The sequence below is a fragment of the Triturus cristatus genome, chromosome 9 (assembly GCF_964204655.1).
Source record: "Triturus cristatus chromosome 9, aTriCri1.1, whole genome shotgun sequence".
Classification (NCBI taxonomy): domain Eukaryota; kingdom Metazoa; phylum Chordata; class Amphibia; order Caudata; family Salamandridae; genus Triturus; species Triturus cristatus.
This window is the reverse complement of record NC_140592.1, coordinates 747777198-747799136: the sequence shown is the minus strand read 5'-3', so window position 1 is coordinate 747799136 and position 21939 is coordinate 747777198. Positions and strand designations below refer to the sequence as shown.

Sequence of the window (21939 nt, the reverse complement as noted above, 5' to 3'; positions counted from 1 at the left end):
GAGCCTGCCTTAGATATTCCTTCTCTGTGGAGCACAACCATGGTAGAAGGTGCCCTGCACGTGCTAATAATATAGCATGAGTGTGCTGCTTTTTTTGTGCTCCACAACCCGGGCACAGAGAACTGGCAGCCAAATTCCATGATGAACAGCGTCCAACAATAACTTAACACGTCTGTCCAAACGTCCTTTGGCAATAAGTTACTGCAGTTATTAAAGACGATCAAGCAAAAGAGGTAAATTGAAGTCTTATTTGCTATTTTAGTCAAGCATAGACATAGGAAGACATAAAATCATATAGTACAAAAACAACTGAGTTGCACGGATTGGGGATCTAGATATAGCCTTCACCCTCTTTTTTTAGTCCCTCAAGGGAGTTGCTTTGTGCCAGTTAGCAAAGAAAATCATAGCAATCCCTGAGAGACGCTAGATTATTCTTCCATTTCTCATTGGTTCGCTGGTCTCTGTAATGAACATCCACTTGTGCAGCAAATGTGGGTTGGTACCCAGGAACATCTTTCCAATACTCTGTCACCATTAAAGGGTGAAATGACCAGGGGAACTCATCTGAGTTGTCACAGAAGTCTCTTTTCAATGATTGTCCTTCGTTATCCGTACCGTATACCGTTTGCCACATACAGGCCTAAATCCACTCCACTACGTCTAGTGTCCTTTATACACAGTGGATAATATTAATTATATGAAGCAACATATAGGAGTAGTAGAAATATAATACTACCCAACAGCAGCTTGTGAGGGATATTAAAATGGAGGGGTAATGTCCTAGTGAATTCCAGAGGAAAAGGGGTGATTTAAATGCCTTGAGAAATGGGAGCAAAAGTCTTTGGAAGATAAGGATGATAAAGTAGAGGGACTTCAGAGTGCTTCGTGGCCGCCAGTTAATTTGTGGAACAACTCTTCATTTAGGGTCTCGTTCTGATCCTTGGACCTGGTGGACATGAAGATGTAACCTCCGATGTACTCATGGACGATCTTGCAATTGGCCGAGATGCAGCTGAAGGCCACATTGATATGTTCATCAAACTCAATAGCCACCTGTGGATGGGAGAGACAAAAAGTGGTGAAACAATGGTAGAAGATTGAGAAACAGTTACTTAATGTCACAAACCTGTAGGATGCATTAAATAGTCCTTGTGCGATGACCAGGGAAAACTAACACGATTGTCATTCATAGATTTATATTTCATCACTGACAGAGTGTATCCTGTGACACATCTCAGAAACAGCACCATATGAAATAGTGTCACAAGGCATAAACAAAGATGTAGACTTGACACGTTATATGCAAACTGTCTCCCAAAGCAATGTACAAAAAGATGGAACCCTTTTAAGATCAACTTTCTCCAAAATCGCTATATAAATGCAGAGCGAGACTTTCAGATGTATTGTCTCACACACTAATTCACAGATTCAGAAACCAAACCAGCACTTTCAACTTCATTTACCCACAACATGAACGATAAATCTTTTGTCTGAAGCTCTCACCTGCCGAATATCCCAGTTGACGTTCCACTGGCGCATGTTGCTGTAGCGCCATGTCTTCACCACGTCACCCACGCTGAGGTCGATGCGGATCAGGCGGTTATTGGCTATGCCCAAGATCTCATCCTTCCGGCAACCTTTGAATCTGTGCCATCGAGGAAGAAGGGTTAAAGACTGTCAATCTTTAAATCGCTATGGGCAGTCCTATAATATATGTCAGCGGATCAACAAACGTTGCCAGTAAGCCCATACCAGGGGTTGCGTCAACTATATATAGGAACCAGCATCCAAAGAAATTTCCGCTGTGCTCCTCTAGCATCTTCCTTCTCTCTAAGTCTCTCAAGTTCCACTATCTCTCCTATTTTGTTCTGTAAGAACATTTTAAAGGCCCATCTGCTCCTGCTGTTATGGCTCATAAACTCACAAGTTCAGGATCGAGGAGCTGGGAGATACTCATGCCGTCGCCAGGTCATGCGGCTATTAGGTACACTTTGCTTTCTCAGTGCATGATTGAGTAGTCAACATGTGCAACTGACCTCACATGTTCACAATTAAAGAGTTAGTACAGATATTAATTTCATATATGTAGCCTCACTAGTTTTAGTTTGAAGCTCTGTTATATAGACTGTGGTTTCTCAATCCAGGATTAGTGTCTTAATATGTTCATTAAACACAACACCAGTGAAGGTTTGAGTTGTAGTATGCACTGATTACCTCAACTGTCCAGGATTGAGGTGGTGTTAGGTAAACATGATTTTACTTGTCCAAGATTGAAGTGTTGGTATCGTCACAATACCTCACAATTCTCAATTTGTGATGCTAATGTAGACTACGGCCTCACCAGTCTAGAATTGAGATGGTGGTTTGCAACCTTCAGAGTGCAGATATTCGGTATCTGTGAAGACTGACTGTAGCTCACTAACGTTGAGATGGCATGTTGTGGTATACACATGGCCTCATAACTCTCCTAACGGAGGGTGTTGGTAGAAGGAAGTGCAAACCTCAAATCAGGTTAGTATTGTGCCACAGCCTATTGAGATGTCAGTGTGTTCTAATGACGTCGGCAGTCCTAAGTTGGGGTGTTGGCATGGTGTCCTCCCTCACTCTTTTGTGCACGATACTATCTGTAATCCTCCCAAATGCTCTTCTATAGTTACATGGTAGGTCTTATATGACGTTTGTGATTGGTGATGCTCCTGATGTTGTCAACGTTCTTAACTCTAGTCAGAAACACTGACAAAAGAAACAAAACAAAAAAACATTGAAAATTCAGCTGTACCTGACAAGAAAGTAGGAAACACCAAAATCTGGAAGAGACTGCCAGGCCTGTATAAACCTCATTTTGGCGTCCATTAGAGACAGCTGAGCCACGTTCTGGTGGGCTTCCAGGATACGCGGGGTTAACTGCAAGATAAGCAAGCCAGTGCTTTAATGTTACACAGCAGCATAAACAGGTCAGGATTACCAGTTGGTAGGCTAGTATCAGAACAAGAAAGGACCCTAAACCCATGGAAGGAGTTTACCAGTGTGAGACATCTAGCCTTGTGACTAGTGAAAGAGAGCCTTTGATGGCAAAAAACTAGACATATTCCTGGCACCAATTAGGGAGAACAATTAGTCATCTATGAAGAGAATTTGACCCATCAGTTTCAAAGATTGTACTTGAATAATGAGGAGTCACACCTCAATTTGAAGATGCTCTACCAAAGCTTAGATCATTATCTGAGGACATGCTAGCAGGGCTTCCGATACAATGAAACCACTAAAAAGATCCTTTGCCCAAATACAAAAAACCTAGGTACAAGGATCCTCAACTTAGTGCATGCCAATCCAATCACATATGCAAAACACCTTGTTTCCACTGTATTAAAGCCCTTTTATAAGTTGGACAAAGTTGTAAGAGTGCGTTTGCTGCCAAACAGTAGCAGGACTTTTGTCACAAGTACATTAGTGGGCTTCTGACTTCTGTCCAAACAGTAATAGACTCTTAGGTGGGCATACTTCAGAGAGGTTATTTACAGCTGGCAACCAACCAGTAGGTCTCCATGATTGGCCCCATACGTCCGGAGACAGGAAAGGACGTTACAGGATAGAGGGAATGGGAAAATCTTCGTGGGTGGAGAACTTGTCCCCAACAATCTATTATTTTACTAGACAGATAATTAGTGCATTGCCGGTAGCCACCCTTAACAAGCAGGCAGGCATAGTGGGAGGAAGCTTGGCTTCTCATCTTCACCCAACCAGTGAGAGGAGCCGTTTCTGGACATACTCAAAAGGGACTGGAAGCACCGAAAACATTTAGCTCTTTCCTCCATCCAACTAGTAAAGGGGCAATTCATAAGGCAAACAACAATTGAATCATCTCCTCTACCTAATTAATAGCAGACAATGTATCTCCCTTCTCCACCCGATCTACAGTACATCCCTTTTCTGTTCATTGTTCAGACCATGCTAAAAGTTCCTCACCTTGGCACTAATACATCAGAACCTCACCTGCTTGGGTTTGAACTTCTTCTGGTAGCGGGGTGACACCAGAGCTTGTGTATTGATGTTGTCGGAATCGGCAGAAACCTGCGAGCTGTCCGGGTTCGATTTCTGGAGGGTGAGGAAGGATAGGATGTTCTCGATCTCCGACTGGTATGTGCTGTCAGCCATGGTCTTGCCTTTTGCAGCCAGGCGGCAGGCTGCCATCCATTTGGCATATTGATGCTCCTGAAATACCAGCATGACAGAAACACAGTTGCATAAGCTCTACAAGTCTGATTTTGTGAATCACAGAACTCTGTTATTAACATTTCTTTCTAAGACTCGCATGAGAAAAATTAAAGGATCCATCTCTTCAATCTGTTATTGACATCTCTACTGCTGGTGATCTAATGCCTCCATCTTTATTCAGATGGGCATTACTCATGCTGAGAAGTCTGTTGTGAGGCTCTTGGGATGATAGAAGTATAAGCAAATAGAGTGACATTAATGTGTGATTCCCGGTTACTGGAATGGTGTTAATTATGGACCTTTGGACAGAGAAGCAGTGTGGACTGTGGCCTCACTCCACTTGTAGCATATTATTTGTCAATAGATCTGGTGTCTGCTTGTGATAGCAAGGCTTGTACCTGACCTCAGACTGTGCCATAATCTTAGCAACCTGCTTTCAAACTGTTACAGTGTTCCAGAACCTGATGCTTGGCTGGGATAGGTAACTCTCAACATCTAATGTTATACTTCTAGGCCGCTCCAGGGACTTCGTGTCCGGTTCTGACATCACTCCAAAAATGTAGAACTGAACGTTAGATCTCTCCACAAATTCAAAATCAAGCTCTGCCTTTGCACCAGAAACCTAATATAAGACTGTGAAATCACTCTAGAAACATTGGGGCATATTTATCATAGGGTTGCTTCGCTTTTGCACCACACTGCGGGAAACAAAAGCGATGCAACCCTTAAGTCGGATTCATCAAGCAGCACAAGACCACCTTTAGTGGCCGAGTGGCTTAATAAATCCAGAATAACGCAATGCAGCACAAATCGCCGAGTTGCGTTATTCTGCCCTGTTCCATGGATGAAGCGTGGGTGTTCCCACACACCCACTCGTGGATTCTGATGCATTCCCTCATTTACCAATACTGGTAAACCTGGGAATGCGTCACAATGTGACACCTTTCCCTGGGAGGTATAACGAGGAAAAATATCTTTATTCTCCCTGTTACTTCCTCTTTCTAGGTGTGCTGCATTCTGCAGCACACAGACAGAAGAAAATGCCTCGGGATTGTTTTTGTGCATGAAGGTATGCCTTCCTGCACAAAAACAATCCTGCTTACAATGCAGTCACCCTTGTACCATGGTGCGAGGGTGCTATCATTTGCGCTAGGCAGCATATTGTGCGCCAGCCCTGGGAAAAGACAGGAATGACCCATATAATGTTAAATACTGCGAATTACTGCTTTTTCCCTATCACGCAGCGCAGCAAGGTGGATTGCTGCACGAGATATATATATATTTATATATATATATAAAAAAAGGACTTCAATGCTGACACACTGACACAAGTTGCTGAGGTTCCTGCATGCAGACACTCCAGCTCGCAGTGGTCTGATATCCCTCACGGGGTGTCCATCTGGAGACCAAGACTGGGTCCCACAGTCTCTCACTTCAGGTAATAAGGTTGACTTTGTCCTAGAGGGATTCTTGGCATTACACCTACAAACATGCTAGGTACACTTGGGTATATCTAGTTAGGGTGGCATCGTAGAAGTACGTATTATTACTATCATGTATTTTTATACCTGCCTGTATTCATTGTTTTAGCGCTATGGTAGGAATCTACCATCCCTTTACTCGGTTGGTGCTTATAATCATTTATATCTGTTTCTGTCTTATGGTTGTTTCAGCACACCTATTTTACACTAGAATGACGCTGGTTCAATAAATGCTTATTGAAAACGTCCCCTCTGTTTATTCTGTGTATCTCTCTGAGACAAAGTGAGCACGAGTGACTGAGCAAAAAGTATTGCACTGTTTCCACGATCCCTGATGGGACAGAGCTGTCATGTTCGATAGTTGCCAAGAACTATTCCCTCCTTGGTAAGAGGGGTTTCTTGTGGCACTGTGAGCTAGCTGGTATACAGGCAGACATACCCGTTGGGGGGTATCTAGAATCAGTCTGGACACCAGCCCCACAGTCTATGTTGTCTAAACGCTCAGATCCTATATAGGTTTATAGGAACTACACGACACTTGTAAATATGCCCTTCAGTAACTATGGCCAAGGAGAACCTATCGTCTACAGCTGGGGTGCTTAGTACAGTGTATGTAAAAACTGTTGTAACCTAAAAGTCTGTTTTGAACATTCAGAAGAAGGGAGACTGCAAGACCACTAATACTACCTTGGCTTGGACTGTAAGTGCACACATACCATCTGGTTAAGGGATCCTCTGCTAAATACCATTATCCAGGGTGTGCAAGCAAGCATGAAAAGCAATTAAGCTGTTAACTGTGGCTGGGGTCACAGATATAGGATGTCTGTTCAAAGAACTATAGATACTGTATGATGAAAATAAACCCTATATATTCTTTTAATTTTTAGTTACTAGAAACCTGCTCAGGTTTCAAAGTATGATTTGGGAACAAATCAGGTAAGAAAATTGCCTGGTTAATATGAAAGTCTGAAAGACTGGATGATTCACAAAAAAGAGGAATACCTCAGGAGAATAACATTGCACCTATGAAAAGCTATATGGAGCTTTTGAGGGGAAAGGTTATGTGACTGGCTTACTTTACTAGAAATCTAGATGCCAAGTTGTGTCTACCCCATTGCCTCTTTAATGTCACTGGATGCCATTAGTTCAAAAGCATATGAGTAAATAAAACCCAATATGCAACTTCTTCATGGAATGTGGCCTCTGAACAGAGAGGTACAAGTAGACCAGCTGATCAAAATGTTAACTAACAACATGGTTGTGCACAGAGAAACATTGGTGCTCTGTGCTCCAAATGGCATACATCTCTACCAGTTAGTATCTACCTAAATCCATTATGATCCCCAATGTGGCAAGATGGAGTACACAAAATAATTCCTTTTCCTACTATTTGGTTCAAAATAATGACATCCTTTATGGCCGGATACAAAATCTGATGCATATATATTAATGCTGTCAGGTGCCCTCTGCCTGTATGGATGCACCTTTGACTTCACCATCGCTCACCTTTTTAAGATACTTACCCAAAGGCCCCTTGATACAGTATCAAGGGGCCTTTGGGTAAGTATCTTAAAAAGGTGAGCGATGGTGAAGTCAAAGGTGTAGAAGATAGTGCTTCTGTTGAGAATACCAAAAGCAGCTGGCATTGTTTCCCATGTTCCAGGAGAATAAATAATCAGACATCCTTATGGGTCTGTTTTATGTTATGTTAATTTATTTGCTTAGCACATGATTGCAAATCTTATTGGCACTCCTGAGACTGACATAAGCAAGATGAAGAGTAAAAACAAATAATAAACATGAGTGAATGGGAAGGCTTTAATTAAGGAACGTTTTTACAAGCTTTCAAGGTTTAGTACATTTTTGTTCACTGGATAAAGGAAGAGGTACGGAGAACACTTCATCGCCATATGTAGCGGTTCGTGTTCTCATTATTCGCAGTAGAGATAAGCTAGTTGACCAGTGACACCAATCTGAGATATAACAGCTAGATTTGACTGCCCACAATTGTAGTCTATGGAAGTATACTGCTTTATGCACCATTGTCATTGCACTGAATGCTGTTCGCTGATTAATTAGTAGCCAGTGCAGTGGCCTAAATGTAGGAGTAATATGTTCTCTTCTGTGTTACCCAGACGTGGGTCCAGCTATGATATTTTGCACAAGCAGAAGCCCTGTGAGAGACTGTCCGGAGCTTCCAGATCAATGGCATTCTTGTAGTCTAGCTTTGATTAAACGAGAACATTTACCACAGTGATATGTCATTCATAATCAATTAACAAAAGCAACTTATTTTAGAGTCTTTATCTGCAAGAAGAGGAGCTAGCAAAGTGGGAACCCTAGGTTTGAACCACTTGAAGTGTCTAGCAGCTCTGTAATGCTGGTATAAGTAGTTAAGCTCGAGCCTGGAAGTTGGGTTAGAAAAGCTATGAAGCCCTCCTCGCCCAACCAAGAGAGAAAAGGGGGCATTTGTTGTCGCTGAATGCCAAGCAATCCACAGCAAATCAGCGGGCAACTATCCCATTGTGTAGTCAGCAGGGTTGGACTGGGATTCAAAACCAGGCTGGCAAAACTTGCAGACCAACCCCGCTACTGTCCTCCTCTCTCATCTTTCTCTTTCCTCCTCACTCTATTGCTTACTTCCCTCTCGCAAAACACCAGATGTACGTGCGGAGTTATCTGAAGCAGCTGGAGAAAACGAAAGAGGTACCTGAAGTGGCCCCATGCCTACAAAACCTACCTCCAAATGCTCCAGCCCTCCGGGAAAATGTCTGGTGAACTAAACAGACAGTACGGCCCTGCTGGTCACCGAACGTGGTACTGATATTTTGGCCTGTTTACTGTATCCATGTGTACGTTGTTGTTGCATACATGATGAGTTGTGTACACACCAATCATTTTATGACTCTCCCACTGTCACAGTTCCACAGTTAGCATTCACACCTGTGTGCATGAGAGAGACCCATTTGTTGATTTAAAACATGAAAGTGGTATCAGTAGAAATGCAACACACCAACCAAAGTTGCTGTGTTGTGTTGCATGGAAGGGAGAGAGCAGAACAGAGCTATATCTACTAACATATGGTGTAGTTGTTTCCTATCCCTGAACTAGCACACTTCAGGCTGCCATGCACCAATGCACACGCCCTTGCACCATCGTGTAGGTGAGTGTGTGTGTGTGTGTTTTACTGAGCATAGGTATGTACTGGAAGGAGACTCTTCCAGTACAACAACTATGCTTTAATACTTTTACCAGACTGTACGTTTGCTGTACAGTGCAGCACATGTGCAAAGTTGTAAAAATGTGGAGAGTTTTAAAACTTGCTCTTAGGCCTGCCTTGAGGTGGCGTAATTTTTGTTTTGCAAAAATCACTCTTCAAATATTAGTCGATAGGAATTTGCATCAAAACACAGGGGTGGTAGCATGGGAAGACCCATTTCCCACTCCATGGTATGCTCCTTTGGCACAAAGTAGCGCACATCACTACTCTGCGTTACTTTAAAAAACTTTCAAAAGCAAATCATGAGTAGTGGTGAGGGGAGCCCTTTTCCTGAGGGGAGCTTGGCTGATGATGGGGAATGCTCATGCTTTTTGGCATGTATGCTTGTTGAGGGGGTTGAACAAATTGGTTGTGTGATATGTGCAGGGGGTGGGGGGCTCAATTTATTTCCAGTCTTCCACATTCATGCTTCTGGGGGTTGAAACAGTGTTAAGGAGTTTTGGAGGGAGGCTTAGTTGATAAGATGGACAGGAATTATATTATCACTCTTTTGAATGGTTTTAAGCTCATGCTCATTGTGGGTGAAAAAAACTTTCTTATGAACAGAATGATCCTACTTCTCCTGAGCATACACTGTGATGCAGAACGAATGCACCACACATTAGAGCTCCAGGACATGTCTTTACTGGTTATGTTCATTAGATCAAAGACAGAGGTGGCTTAGTTTACACCAGCATCTTGCACACTCCCTTTGCACATCCCGGTATAGCCTCTTGGAATGTCGAAATATATCTCAAGACCATTGACTGCACCCAAATACAACGTTGACCACATTATATGTTTGCTAGTGGAGCGCAGGGTTCTGATAAAATATATTGCCAATTGAGTCAAAAGATTTGCCTGATAAGGAGAGGATGAGAACGTTGGGCCTTCCCATCCTTACAGGAGCTGACAACACGCATAACTCAGAAGTAAAGGGGAAGACACACATCCTTGTCCAAGGACACTAAGGGGCTTATTTACAAGCCCCTTGTGCCACTGGTACGTCACTTTTTATGTGATAAAAAGTGACGCACCAGCGGCGCAAGGGGCTTGTAAATAAGCTCCTAAATGTTTTTTGTGATTAGTGTGCATGAACTAAACTTCTTGATACAGTTGGAGGATTTCGCATTTATTCTCCAAAATAAATAGTTGAGCCCCTTTTTGGAGGCAAAGGCTCTGTTTTTTTGAAGCCCAGAAGGATTGTTCTGTTACCTGTGAAGGACGAGAAGAAATTACTGGCATCAGACCTAAAGTTGTCATTGCTTAAGAAATGTACTCACAATGGAGCCTCAAAATAGCCCTAATCTCACACTAATCTAGTGAGTGTGCAGAAGCAGAGTTCCTTGACATGAGTGAGATTCTAGACCTGTCCTGTGATCTGGAGGGGTGTACCAAGTGTGCCCTCATTATACAGGCAGTGTACTACTGTCCCTGCTATGGGCTTAGTAAAAAGAGCGGTAGTGGCAAAGTACTGCGTTTTGTGAATCCATATTAGTGACTAGACCTTTTTATGTGTGTCATTGGAGTGGATACCAGAAATGTCAGCAATTGTGTGTGCCTTGTTTCTGTGCACTAATTCAGATCCTAACACTGACATCCCAAATACATGTTGTGCGTGTTAGTATATATGGGTCCGTATAGTACATGCATTGTGTGTATGAGTGAACCAGAGTAATGGAGAACTGTGGGAATTCTTTTGGATAATACTGGCATTGTGTACAAGATAGAGATGAGGTTGTTTTCTCAGATTGTGAAATTGTATTGCTGACATTTCTGAAACCTGGAGGGAGGAGACCTAGACACTAAAGTGTGGAGAGAAAAGACAAGCCTAGCTTAAAACTTTAATTAAGTCATTTGCTGATAGGAAGGGATGATTAGTCTTCTGGTAACGTGGCAATTTGGTAGATGGTGTGGGTGAATGTTGGGACTGTAGTTCCTGTTGTTCAACGTAAAACGGACCCCTTATGTGAGGTCACGCTTTTGTCTTTTGTGGATACTCTGGGCTGGAGGCTACACTGCTGTGAGGAGTGGCACTATACAAAGGCTGTGTCTGGAGAGCAGCCATGAAAGGACAAATGAAAAGAGAACCACCCTATGTGGGTTCTGAACATACAGACAGTGGATTCACACCTCCTGTGTGCTTTGACTGTATAGAAATGGGACCCACTGGTTGTTCCAATTCCAAGGTGTCCATGACCAAGGGAAGGAGTGTTCCTAGATTGCTCAGGGGACTGCTGTGTAACCAGAGCTGGTATCCACCCGACAACTAGTTTTGTCAGAGGTGAAGTGCAGTAGATCCCCATAAGTGGAGGATTACAGAGAGTGATCTGTATGCCCCAGTATCGGCGAGCTCCAGATTCTCCTGCAGGAACCGTTTGGATGCTGCGCAGCCTAAATTGCTGCACCTGAAGCTATCGACTGTAGCCTGACCAGAGCAGCTGTACCCAAGTAATTGACGGCGGCGTGACTTGAGCTTATGCACAAGAAGTAATCGACTGCGGCATGACCTGAGCCACTGCACAAGAGGCATTCCCCTGCAACATGACCTGAGCTGCTACTCAAGAAGTACTGAGGTGGACAATCATGGGGATGTGTGCTTGTTGAGTGCTGAAGTTGAACACACACCCTCTACCTCCCTTGGAAGCCTGTGACAGCTCCCCATTGCCACCACTGGGAGTTAAGTGCAGAAAGGTTTGTAATTGGCCCATTCTGCAGAGGTGTAGTAGGATGGTCTCTGTGGCATTATAGGCAAACATCCTCCAAAATCACGGTTGAGACCCAGTAGCCCTGCTGCCCCCTGAACAGGGTTTGACAAGCACCAGAAGCTTAATTGGGACAGTAGAAGTCAATCCTCATTAGAGATCCTCGGACCCTGTGAGCTCCCTGAATCACTGCAGGAATAGACGACTCTCCTTAGAGGCATTTCCACATTTCAGTGGCTTGATAGCCCACAACAGCATGAAAAAGGAAAATGAAAGGATCGCCCTCTGCTTGGTCAATAAACCCTAAAGTCCAAACTTGGAAACGTAGGAGACGTGGAGTAAAAAGAATTTCTGAGGCAAGAGCCACTGAAGACCTTTAGGAATCTAAAGATGCAGTCATTTGGCACAACTGATGTAGAGGTTGACAGTAGTTTCCACCGTTAGTGGTTAGCCTTTTGAGGGAGGGGATAAAAGACATAACATCGAGAACGTGACATAAGAAAATGGCATCTCTCAAGGAACATCATATCAAACTTTGAAAACATTAGAGGAAGCTGACTTTCCACTATGATATCTGGATACACAAAGCTAGGACATAGTTCTTCTGAAGGTTTTGGACCTGTGAAACCTATTCATCTCACTCTGATCTCTCTAACACTCCCAAAATCAATACAGTAGATGAGGACATCAATCTTCAAATTTTACCACTATGGAAAATCATACTACTCCTATAAGCAGACTTCCAGCCAGAGAAGCTGATGTTAATCCTGATGGTGACACACTTAGGCAACTGTAATATCGCTAAAAACAGTTTGCTGAAGTAAACCATTGAGAGGTAGCAAAAACGTCAAAACCAGGTAGCTATGTGCCAGAACCTGCAGTAACAGCGTCAGATAAACCAGCCTTGAAAGCATCACACCGGCTCCTGGTGAATGCAAGGATTATGGTCAGAGTTATTTGCAGTACAAAACAAGGCCCCCTGGGCAAAATGTTGAGGGTATCAGCAGACGCTAACACCCACTATGGACGTAATATGATGCTACGCTCAGTGAATATACAAACTGATCATCCGAAGAACCTTTAAACAGATTAAATCCAGAGTCGGGACTTTAACACTCCAAAGCCCTAGGTTGTTAAATGCTCGGAACCCTAGTCTTGAGGGCAGAACTCGACCACCTGTGTACTGAACATCCTGTTCAAATACTACTGAATCTAGACCCATAGGGTGAAGGTGCGGAATATCGGATTGGGATCCAAACCCTACACATTGGACTCTAATACATCTCTCCACGTATCGCACAGTCTGACACTTTTAGAGCACTCTGAAGTGAACAAAAGGTGATATGCAGCACTCTATAAAACCAATAAATAAATAAACCACTCCAGAATTTTAGATTTCAGGCCACGATATCACTGTAGGGAGAAAATATGAAGCTATGCCATCTCTCTAGAAGACCATGGACACCCCCGGGAAACCATAGCTTTCTCATTTTCCGGGTAAGCATAAATGCAATAGAACATGGTTTTAATACTGAAGCTAAAGCATACTCTATACAAAACCACAAAATATTAAAACCCATCATTAAAAAATATCAGCACAGAAAGGAAAGTCAGTGAACAGCAGATTCAAAGATAAAAAAAATAGGCTAGATGGATCCTTCAAGATGAATCATTACTGAATGCCTAAAAAGGGTGGTTATGCGTGAATAAAGATCTTTTCATGAGTAAATGGAAACCTTGCAAATCACAAGAGGAAGTGCTGGAAAACCTCACTCCGCCTTTCACAAGCAAAAGAGGAACAGGAGGCAGGAAGCTTAAAAAAACAACTAAAGCAAGAATGTGAAATGATGGGAAACCTGTGCTGACTTACAAATTACCATTTCCCTATGGCTGTGATAGATTTTTACACATTTAAGGGGTGTGAACAGTACGAAAACATTGCCCACATACTTAACCTTTCTGGGCTTCTATAGCCCGAACTTGTACCACTTCAAAACCCTTCAGCACTAGACATTAATTCCTCCAACTAATAAATGATGCTTTTTTAAGTACCCTGTGGCACATTCTTCGTGTGATAAGCTTCTTCACAGAATGCTGAGCAAGGTGTGGCATGGAGTTTGGAGTACATGACTAGAGCTCACAACATAATTGTATTCAGCTAATCGACATAAAAGTGCATACAATCAATAGTGCACGATTTCTTAATTCATGATTACGTACAATATTCATGATACAAGTTACCAGACATTGTTTTGTGAGACAATAAAATATGATAAAACAAGCAGTAAAACATACAATAAAAAATGTAATAATTTTCCCTAATTACTAAAGAGTCTCGTATATATTTCGTGACTGCAAAATATGTGGGTTGAAACTCTAATCTTTGTAAGGTCTTTAGTCCTTCTAAGTACTTCTAATTCCTCCCCTACGAAAAATTGGACGCAAGAACCATGCTGACTTATTTAGAGTGCAAAATAACATAAAGTGCATAGTGTTCTGCGTAGACATGTTACCATACGGGGCATTTTGGAAGTATAGAGAACCAACTGCCCTGTAGTGGAAAAGCCACAAGAAAGTGCACAGTGCAAAAGCGAGGACCAGCAAGATAAAACCTATGCAGAGACGAACAAATCCAAGTTATGTAAAATTCCATTCCTATGGGAGTAGTTAAAGCTGCATACTGGGCAATTATATGCATGGATTCTGCATGGGATTGTCTTATGTTGTGCCTAAACTAAAAAAATAAAAATTATGGGGATTTACTTTTGAACTAGCAGTAGCAAAGTCTGGGGTACTAAAATATTCTGGGACGCCTAAATCGGTAGAAGTTTGTTCCATATAATGAAGCCCTGGGATCCCAGCCATATTTTCAGAATGCTTCAGAATGAGCCTGGGGAAAGCAGTTTCGGGTAAATACTAAGGGGCAGATTTACAAGCCCCTTGCGACACTTTTATGCTGCTGTTGCATCACATATGTGACGCAGCAGCAGCGTAAACAATGCGCCACGTTGCGACACATTTACAACGTGACTCATCTAGGGAGATGCATCACATTGTAAAGCCCTGTGTCACACTATACCTGCGTCAGGTATAATGTATGAAGGGTGGGCGTTCTGACACAAGAAAGCCTTGTAAAAGTGACGCAGTGAAATCTACAAGATTTCACGGAGTCACTTCTACGACGTCACTGCGTCAAAACCTTACGCCTGCTTGAAGCAGGCGTAAGGAGTGACACAGCACATTAGGAATAGGCATTCCTGAGCATTGCAGGAGTTGCGTTGTGCTTGCGACATGACTCCAGCAATGTGTTACCGGTGCCCCAACAGATGTGTGACGCATCTGTCATTCCGTGCGCCGCATTGTAAATGCGCTGCATCCATGGTGGCGCAAGAGATGCGTCAATTCTTGTAAATCTGCCCCATAGTTTCAACTCCAGCTGCCCCTCCATAACTTACTCACTCGTCAACCAGTTTACAAAACATTCAGGGGCAGATTTAAAAGCCCCCTGTGTCATCTTTACGACATTGTTACGTCACTTCTGTGACGCAGCGGCGGCGTAAACCATACGCCACTATGCGACAGATTTACAATGTGACGCATCTAGTGAGATGCGTCACGTTGTAAAGCCCTGCGCTATATCATACCTGCGTCAGGTATAATGTATGCAGGGTGGGCATTCCGTTGCAAGGAAGCCCCGTAAAAGTGACACAGTGAAATCTACAAGATTTCACCGAGTCACTTTTACGTCCATGCTGCATCAAAACATTACGTATTTTAACCCCTTCTGTGCCACGCCCTTTCCCCCTCCTGTGCCGGGCGTTACATTAGTGGGTGGGGTTCATGACGAGATAGTCTCGTCATGGGCACAGCGCGACCGTGCTCCATGACGAGACTATCTCGTCATGGGCACTGAAGAGGTTAAAAGAACAATGGTCCCTAGCTTAAACGTAAATAATGTAACTATTTCAACATAGACTTAGATAAGACCTATGTGCATTCCTCCTGTGTCCAGCCGGACAGAGGAACATTTATTTTGAAATTCACAAGGTTTGAAACAAGATAAAGAAGCACGAAAGCAATGAAACAAGGGCACAATCCTGTACCGAGTTTTCAACAAGGGAAAAGAAAAGTAGAAAAAAGTGGCAGGCAAAAACTTTGGGAGCAAACATGCAGGCTTACAATACAATACAATAAAGAACTCAAGTAAGCTCAGACCAACAGAAACCACAATACATTTTCACAGTGGATACAATGTGGTACTGTTATGGAAAGTCGACGTTTCGATCCCTAGCTCCTAATACAGTGGGATCATTCTCAGGACTAAAAATTACAAAAGTTGCCTGATATGAATTATACGCCTGTTGGAATGAACAAGGGAGAAGAGGGAGATAAGAAGACAAAACAAAAGTCCACCGTTAAAAATAAGAAAAGGAAACAAATCAGCATTCATTAGAGGTGTACAATAAACAATTGTGCGGTCCTAGAATGAGAGAGTGCCTCATGCATTGATTGTTGTTTGAATGACAACGAGCTAAAAATTGGGTTTAGTGAACAAGGTGAGCCAATTGAGGCGCGGTTTCGTGGCCATGAACGGGTGAGCGATCGACAGTGAGGATAAAGGACTTGTTGGAAGGTCCTGTGGAATAGCGCGGTAGCGGTTGTGAGGGGGTGAAGAGGGCGACGGCGTCCTTGTGGAATGCATGCCGGACCACTTGGAGTGATTGGATCTAATTGAGTTCGAAGCGTTGTAGTGATGGTGATCGCTTGGTGGCTAACCTTCAATGAGGTGGTAGCGTACGAGGCGTCGTCGTGCTGGCGCTGGGCGTAAGCAGTTGGGCTCAATCCACGGATGGCCAACCGGTGGCACGGTGGTGGGATTATTGCGTGGAGATGCCTTGAATTGAAGAAGGAAGAATGGTTGGCATACTGAAGGTGTGGGGAATTGAAGCGAGTGGAGGAGTCTAGAATACCTTGAAAACAGCAGAAGGAGCCGCTCGTGGTTGCGTCCGGACGGTGTAGCAACCTGGCTGGATGTGAGGCAGGGATGGATAATGCAAACAAGGATAGGGAGCAAAACATTACGCCTGCTTGTAGCAGGCGTAAGGAGTGACGCAGCATTGCAAGTATAGGATGCCCCTGAGCAGTGCTGGAGTTGCGTCGCTCTTGCAACACGACTCCATCACTGCGTCACCTATACGCTGACAGATGCGTCACGCATCTGTCTCTCCTTGCGGAACGGTGTGCCACATTGTAAATGCGGCACATCCATGATGGCGCAAGGGGTTACTAACGTCACGCAAAATAACTGGCGCATCCCTGCTGATCTGCAGGGATGCGCCAGTTATTGTAAATCTGCCCCTCAATCTTGAGTCAGAATCAGTTAAATAAAACAGCAGATTTTTAAGGGGTTAATAATGCAACAAAAAGAAAATAAGAGTAAGCTCGTAATGCACCAACCCTTGTGTTAACAGATCTATATCCCCCCTGAGACAGCTCCATATCTAAGAGGTCTCAACATTCATCATGCCTAGGGTTTCTCTCTAGGTGATTGCATGTCCATATCCTTCAAGAAACCCCTGGACCTCTCATGCAGCAGGTCCTATTCTGTGCTCTCCACGGTGAGAAAGAGACAGATGTTCATTGGTGGAGTAATGGTGAGTACAAAGCACTTACATTGTCGCAGCGGAGGTAAACTTCACTCATCCCCTCCGGAGAGGGCACTAGGAGCTTGATGCAGAACTTCTGCCCTGTGACATTGACGTCAGGCACCACCTCGCACCCTGAAGATTTAAGACATTGTGTCAGTTCGAGCTCAACAGGGCAATAAGTGGGTAAAGTGCTTCTCTCTCTTGCAGCACTATTTGTTTCTAATGGCAGAAAGCACATCTGTTTCCCACCCAACTCAGCACCATTGGTAACCGCGTAGTCTCTTGTGCACCCACAGATGTAGCCAATCACTGGCCGGAGCTGATAATGGCCTAATTGCACATCTGCTCCTGGCTCACATTTGCATCCGACCACTGCACAAGGGAAAAAAACATTCTTCTCCAACAGCATCAGTTAAAGAGAAAAATAATACCTTCCCTCCTACACCAACCCAAAAAATGATCACAGGTATTACAAATCCTGACTCTCAGGAACATTCAACTTCTGCACTCAGTTAAGAGCTGTTCTTCCCCACAGTAGCTGTCAGTGAATCAAGCCACTCCTTATCAACACAATCACCAAGCAATGACCACATGCCTACTTCTCGACTCACAGCAACACCCACTTACTGCACTCTGACAAGAACTATTCTTAACCACATCCCCAGTGACTCATGCCACTTTGTGCCTAGTCTGTCGCACAAAATGACTCCGTGTGTAACTGTACCTGACTCATGCAAACAGTGCACTAAGCTAAGATACTCCTGACCTGCTCCATCATCGACACATGTAACCCTAGCCTTCCGACTCAAAGCCAGGCCAACCTACAGCTTATGTCACGATGCATATTTCAACTCCAGCACCATTGACTGAGCAGAGTCATTTCCCCCCTGCTGCACACCCCAACACATGACGACAGGCCCAGCTGCGCCTGACTCACAGCTCATCCCGCCCACTATTTGGGGTCAATGGATATAACTCGACAGAGATCACCAACCAACCGGTGCGCGTTTGCAAAGTTGTTCTATGGCCTGTGTGCCAATCATACAATGAACTCAACCCCAATTCTGTGTCACTACCAGTCACATTCAACTTTTGCTTTACACCTAATCAATACCCATTCTTATTCACCAACATCATGGAATTCAGTGTTTCAATGCAAAACCGTTCAGAGCAGATAAGAACCCAGGCTCAGCCCCCCCCCCTAGACATTATCGAAACACTATACTACGGCAATGTCCTTGCAGCATAAGGAGTGACGGCACAAACTGCAGCTGTGGCCCGTCATCCCCCCAAGAATGAGCCAAGCACACTAGAATCGCTCCTCGCCCAAAGCGCTTGCCGATAACTGAACCTGAACATATCACACCCCTTGGTCAATAGTACTAAGTACATTCTACATCGGGCATAATGATTGATCTGTCACACCACAAGCCAAACAATACACACTGACATACCGGAAGTCTGACCACAACACTATGCAGAAGCTGCCCGTTCTATCCATCAAGAGCAGAAGAACTCAAACTCTTTGGCACAGCTGTGTCCAAGAGAAGAGGGGTTACTCCTCATACCTTTTAGGTTTAGTTGTTGCACCGGCTCCCCCAGGCATTCTTCTTTACTTTTGTAACACGCTATTGATGTGTCCTTGAAGACTACCCAGTGAGGTTTGTATCCCTTCAGTGTGAGACGCTTGGGCCTGTAAGGAGGCATTAATGGAGAGTTATTAGTTGAAGGTGAGAAGTACTGTTTGCCCACTGACAGTGCTTACTTTGTTTAAAAAAATGCAGGGGCCTAATGTTTTCAGTGGCGGCTGGTACAGAAAGGGGGTGGCGAGGCGGTGAAAAAAATATATAACACTCACCTCTCCACGACTGCCATCTATCCTCCGTTGTCTCTTCTCCGCTTCTCTTACTGACTCCCGAAAGCAGGAAGCACACAGGCTTCCCTAAGCCAATCATGACGCTGCTGTCACCAGCATAGCAGCAGCATTGTGATTGGTCTGAGCAGCCTGGTTTGGCGCTCAGACAGGGAGTGGGAGCCTGAGCATGTTCTCCACCCAGGCTGTACAATACAGCCAGGTGGAGAACATGCTAAGTGCGCATAACTGTTTGGCTGCCCAAGATGGCCGGCCAAACTGCCATGCATACTTAAGTGCCCATATTTCATCCTCCCCTTGCTCTGATAGCCCAGCCCCGCCTGCCCGAACCTGGCTCGCACTGAATAAAATTGTAATAACATTGTGTTATCATTTAATTTTTCCTTTTTTGCGCTGCTGAAAAGCAGTGGGGCAACGCTCTTCCGCTTTAGTGGAGGAGCCACCGCTGAATGTTTTTCCAGGAGCCCATCGCAAGCACTGCTGAATGCCGGGTGGCCAGATATGAAGGGCTGCTAGTTTTAATTTCGGCTCATGCCTTTTTATTCCAACATACACTTCCTGTCTCTTAATCTCACCCTTGAAGGCTATTTTTTATGCCTGTTGTTTTGTAACGTTTCTCTTCTTTCTTCTTTCTCACCGTAATAATTTCTCTTGTTCCCGGTCAAGGTCTGATAAAGAAAAATAAGCCCCAGTCTCTAAAAATGAGTGTCAATGTCCACCGCCTGCAACCACAGGTGCAAATTAATCTCTATCTGTAGAACAAAAAGGGCAAAGTGGGTGTGCCTGAGGTCCTTATGTTCTGGGGTACTGTATGGCTAGATGGCTGGCAATCGTTTTGGGATGTAAGGAGTTTTACAAAGGCAAAAATCCAAACCTGGGCGGATTGCTCAGGAAAGGTTTAACCTGGTTCATTCAAATTCCAATGTAAAAGAAAGTGCTTTGAGTGGGTGTGCAGCCTCTGAAACTCTTCCAAACCAGATGCCTCTTGTTTTGGAATTTGTACAGGAATTGAGTTATTTTTGCAGCAGGTAGAGGATGGCCCACTCAATGGGAAGAGAGTTTTGGATGTAAGGCTTAGGCTCCGTGATAATTATGTACATACCTCTACCAGTGTTAATCAAAAACTGATGCCCCTTCTGCCCATTTCTTCCACACTGGGGTGCTAGATCTGTGCTTGTGTTTTGAGGCATCTTGTCATGGAGACAGAACAGCAGCTGAGCCTTGGTGGCCTGGTAGATCACTCACCTGAAGATGCGCAATGTATCCTTCAGCTCTGGGATGTCGGTCAGGCTGTCCTGAGAAAGGAAGAGGAAGACATTGACTGCATGCTACAGCACAGTGCCCCTATCTGAGGCCCGTGCCTGTAACTACCTGACATACAATGCTCACAATAATGGTTGAAGTGTTTGTCTAAACAGATCAGGACCGAGGTTCTCGGTTACAAAAGACAAAGAGATGAAGAAAGCTCAAGAGACCTACTGATATACAATAGGTGACTCAAAGATCTGGATTTAGTTCAACCCCTTAGGCACATATGACAGAGCATGGCGTTAAGCAAAACTTGTATTCCTCCTGATTTTGCCATATTAAGGCCAGGTTTTCCCTGGTCTTAATTTTGGCCCTGCCTCATATTTAAATAGGGGGCAGCGTCAGAACCAATGGGTGTTGTGGCGGAACGCCCCTTTCACGCTAAGTATAGCGTGAAAGGGTGTCTTATTTACAAGACGGTGTTCAGCCACGTTAACTGAACATCATTAAAAGTGCTGCTCCTGTGGTGATAGGGGCTTGTAACTATGCCCCTTACTCTCTTAAATGTCTACTCATTGACTCCTACATTCATTTAAGGGAGTGGACAGTTACCAAACACCTTGCAGCCTTACCAAGACATCAGTTGCAGAAGATCCACCCAGTTTCACCTCAAGGTGGGACAACGCCGTGTCCAGGTCATCGAGCCCAGAATCCCGATGCACCTCGGGGCGCTCGGAGGTCAGAGACAGCTTGTTGATGTGATACTGGAAAATAATTGACACAAATGCAGGTTAATTCACTCTTAAGTGGTGTGGAGATCTAGAATGGGAGACCCAAATGTGTCTGGGTGTATGTGTGCATGTTATTTACTGATCATTTTGGTTCTGATTTCACTGGGCTGGACATAAACCACCGGTGTGCATAGATATATCCTTCAGAACATATCCTGCAGTGTCCTATAGCAAACATGATGTGGAATAGTCAAAGTAGGCACAGCCCTGTGCGCCTATGCTCAGCATCGCAGTGGTGTGCGCCACAGAGCATAGTTTGCGGCCTTGTACCTGTAGCGCAGCAAAGACCATCATCTCTTCCTCTGTGCAGTCTATTTCCTCCAGGAGGACAGCCCAGCGTGCTTGCTCATACAGCTGGTTTATCCGCACCATGTCGTACTAAAGAGACACAGAAAAACACTTGTGAGACTGCAAGATCCTGCAAGGATAAGTACTGAAGCAATATGAGAATTAAACAACTACCAACTTGACCCTTGGAGACACAGAAAGTCTCTTCTTCATTGCCTGCCTGCTAAGGTAACACTGCTACTGTGCACCATGGGAAAGGTCGCCTCAAGAAAGTAACTAAAAGGTTATGCTTAACTCATTAAGGGGGAGGGTGCTGGCCGGGGTCATGCATAATGGGACAGAACCCAATTCTTGGTGTGGCACGTACCTATCAGTTGACTTCACCCAAGGACCACCAAATTAGAAGAAGTTGTTTTGACCATGTGATAGGT

The 21939-nt window shown here is 44.1% G+C and overlaps 1 protein-coding gene across 1 annotated transcript in view; it reads right to left on the bottom strand.

Moving 5' to 3' along the window:
- Positions 1-234: 234 nt before the first annotated feature.
- FERMT3 (FERM domain containing kindlin 3) overlaps positions 235-21939 on the bottom strand; it is a 48330-nt gene continuing 26625 nt past the window's right edge. The window contains exons 7-15 of the mRNA XM_085626023.1: positions 21491-21598; positions 21062-21193; positions 20427-20476; positions 18877-19001; positions 17334-17440; positions 3994-4212; positions 2780-2904; positions 1504-1645; positions 235-1053 (exon numbers count right to left, since the gene is read on the bottom strand). Of these exons, the coding sequence (XP_085482149.1) occupies positions 874-1053; positions 1504-1645; positions 2780-2904; positions 3994-4212; positions 17334-17440; positions 18877-19001; positions 20427-20476; positions 21062-21193; positions 21491-21598 (1188 nt within the window). The 3' untranslated portion in view covers positions 235-873. The remainder of the gene's footprint in view (positions 1054-1503; positions 1646-2779; positions 2905-3993; positions 4213-17333; positions 17441-18876; positions 19002-20426; positions 20477-21061; positions 21194-21490; positions 21599-21939) is intronic.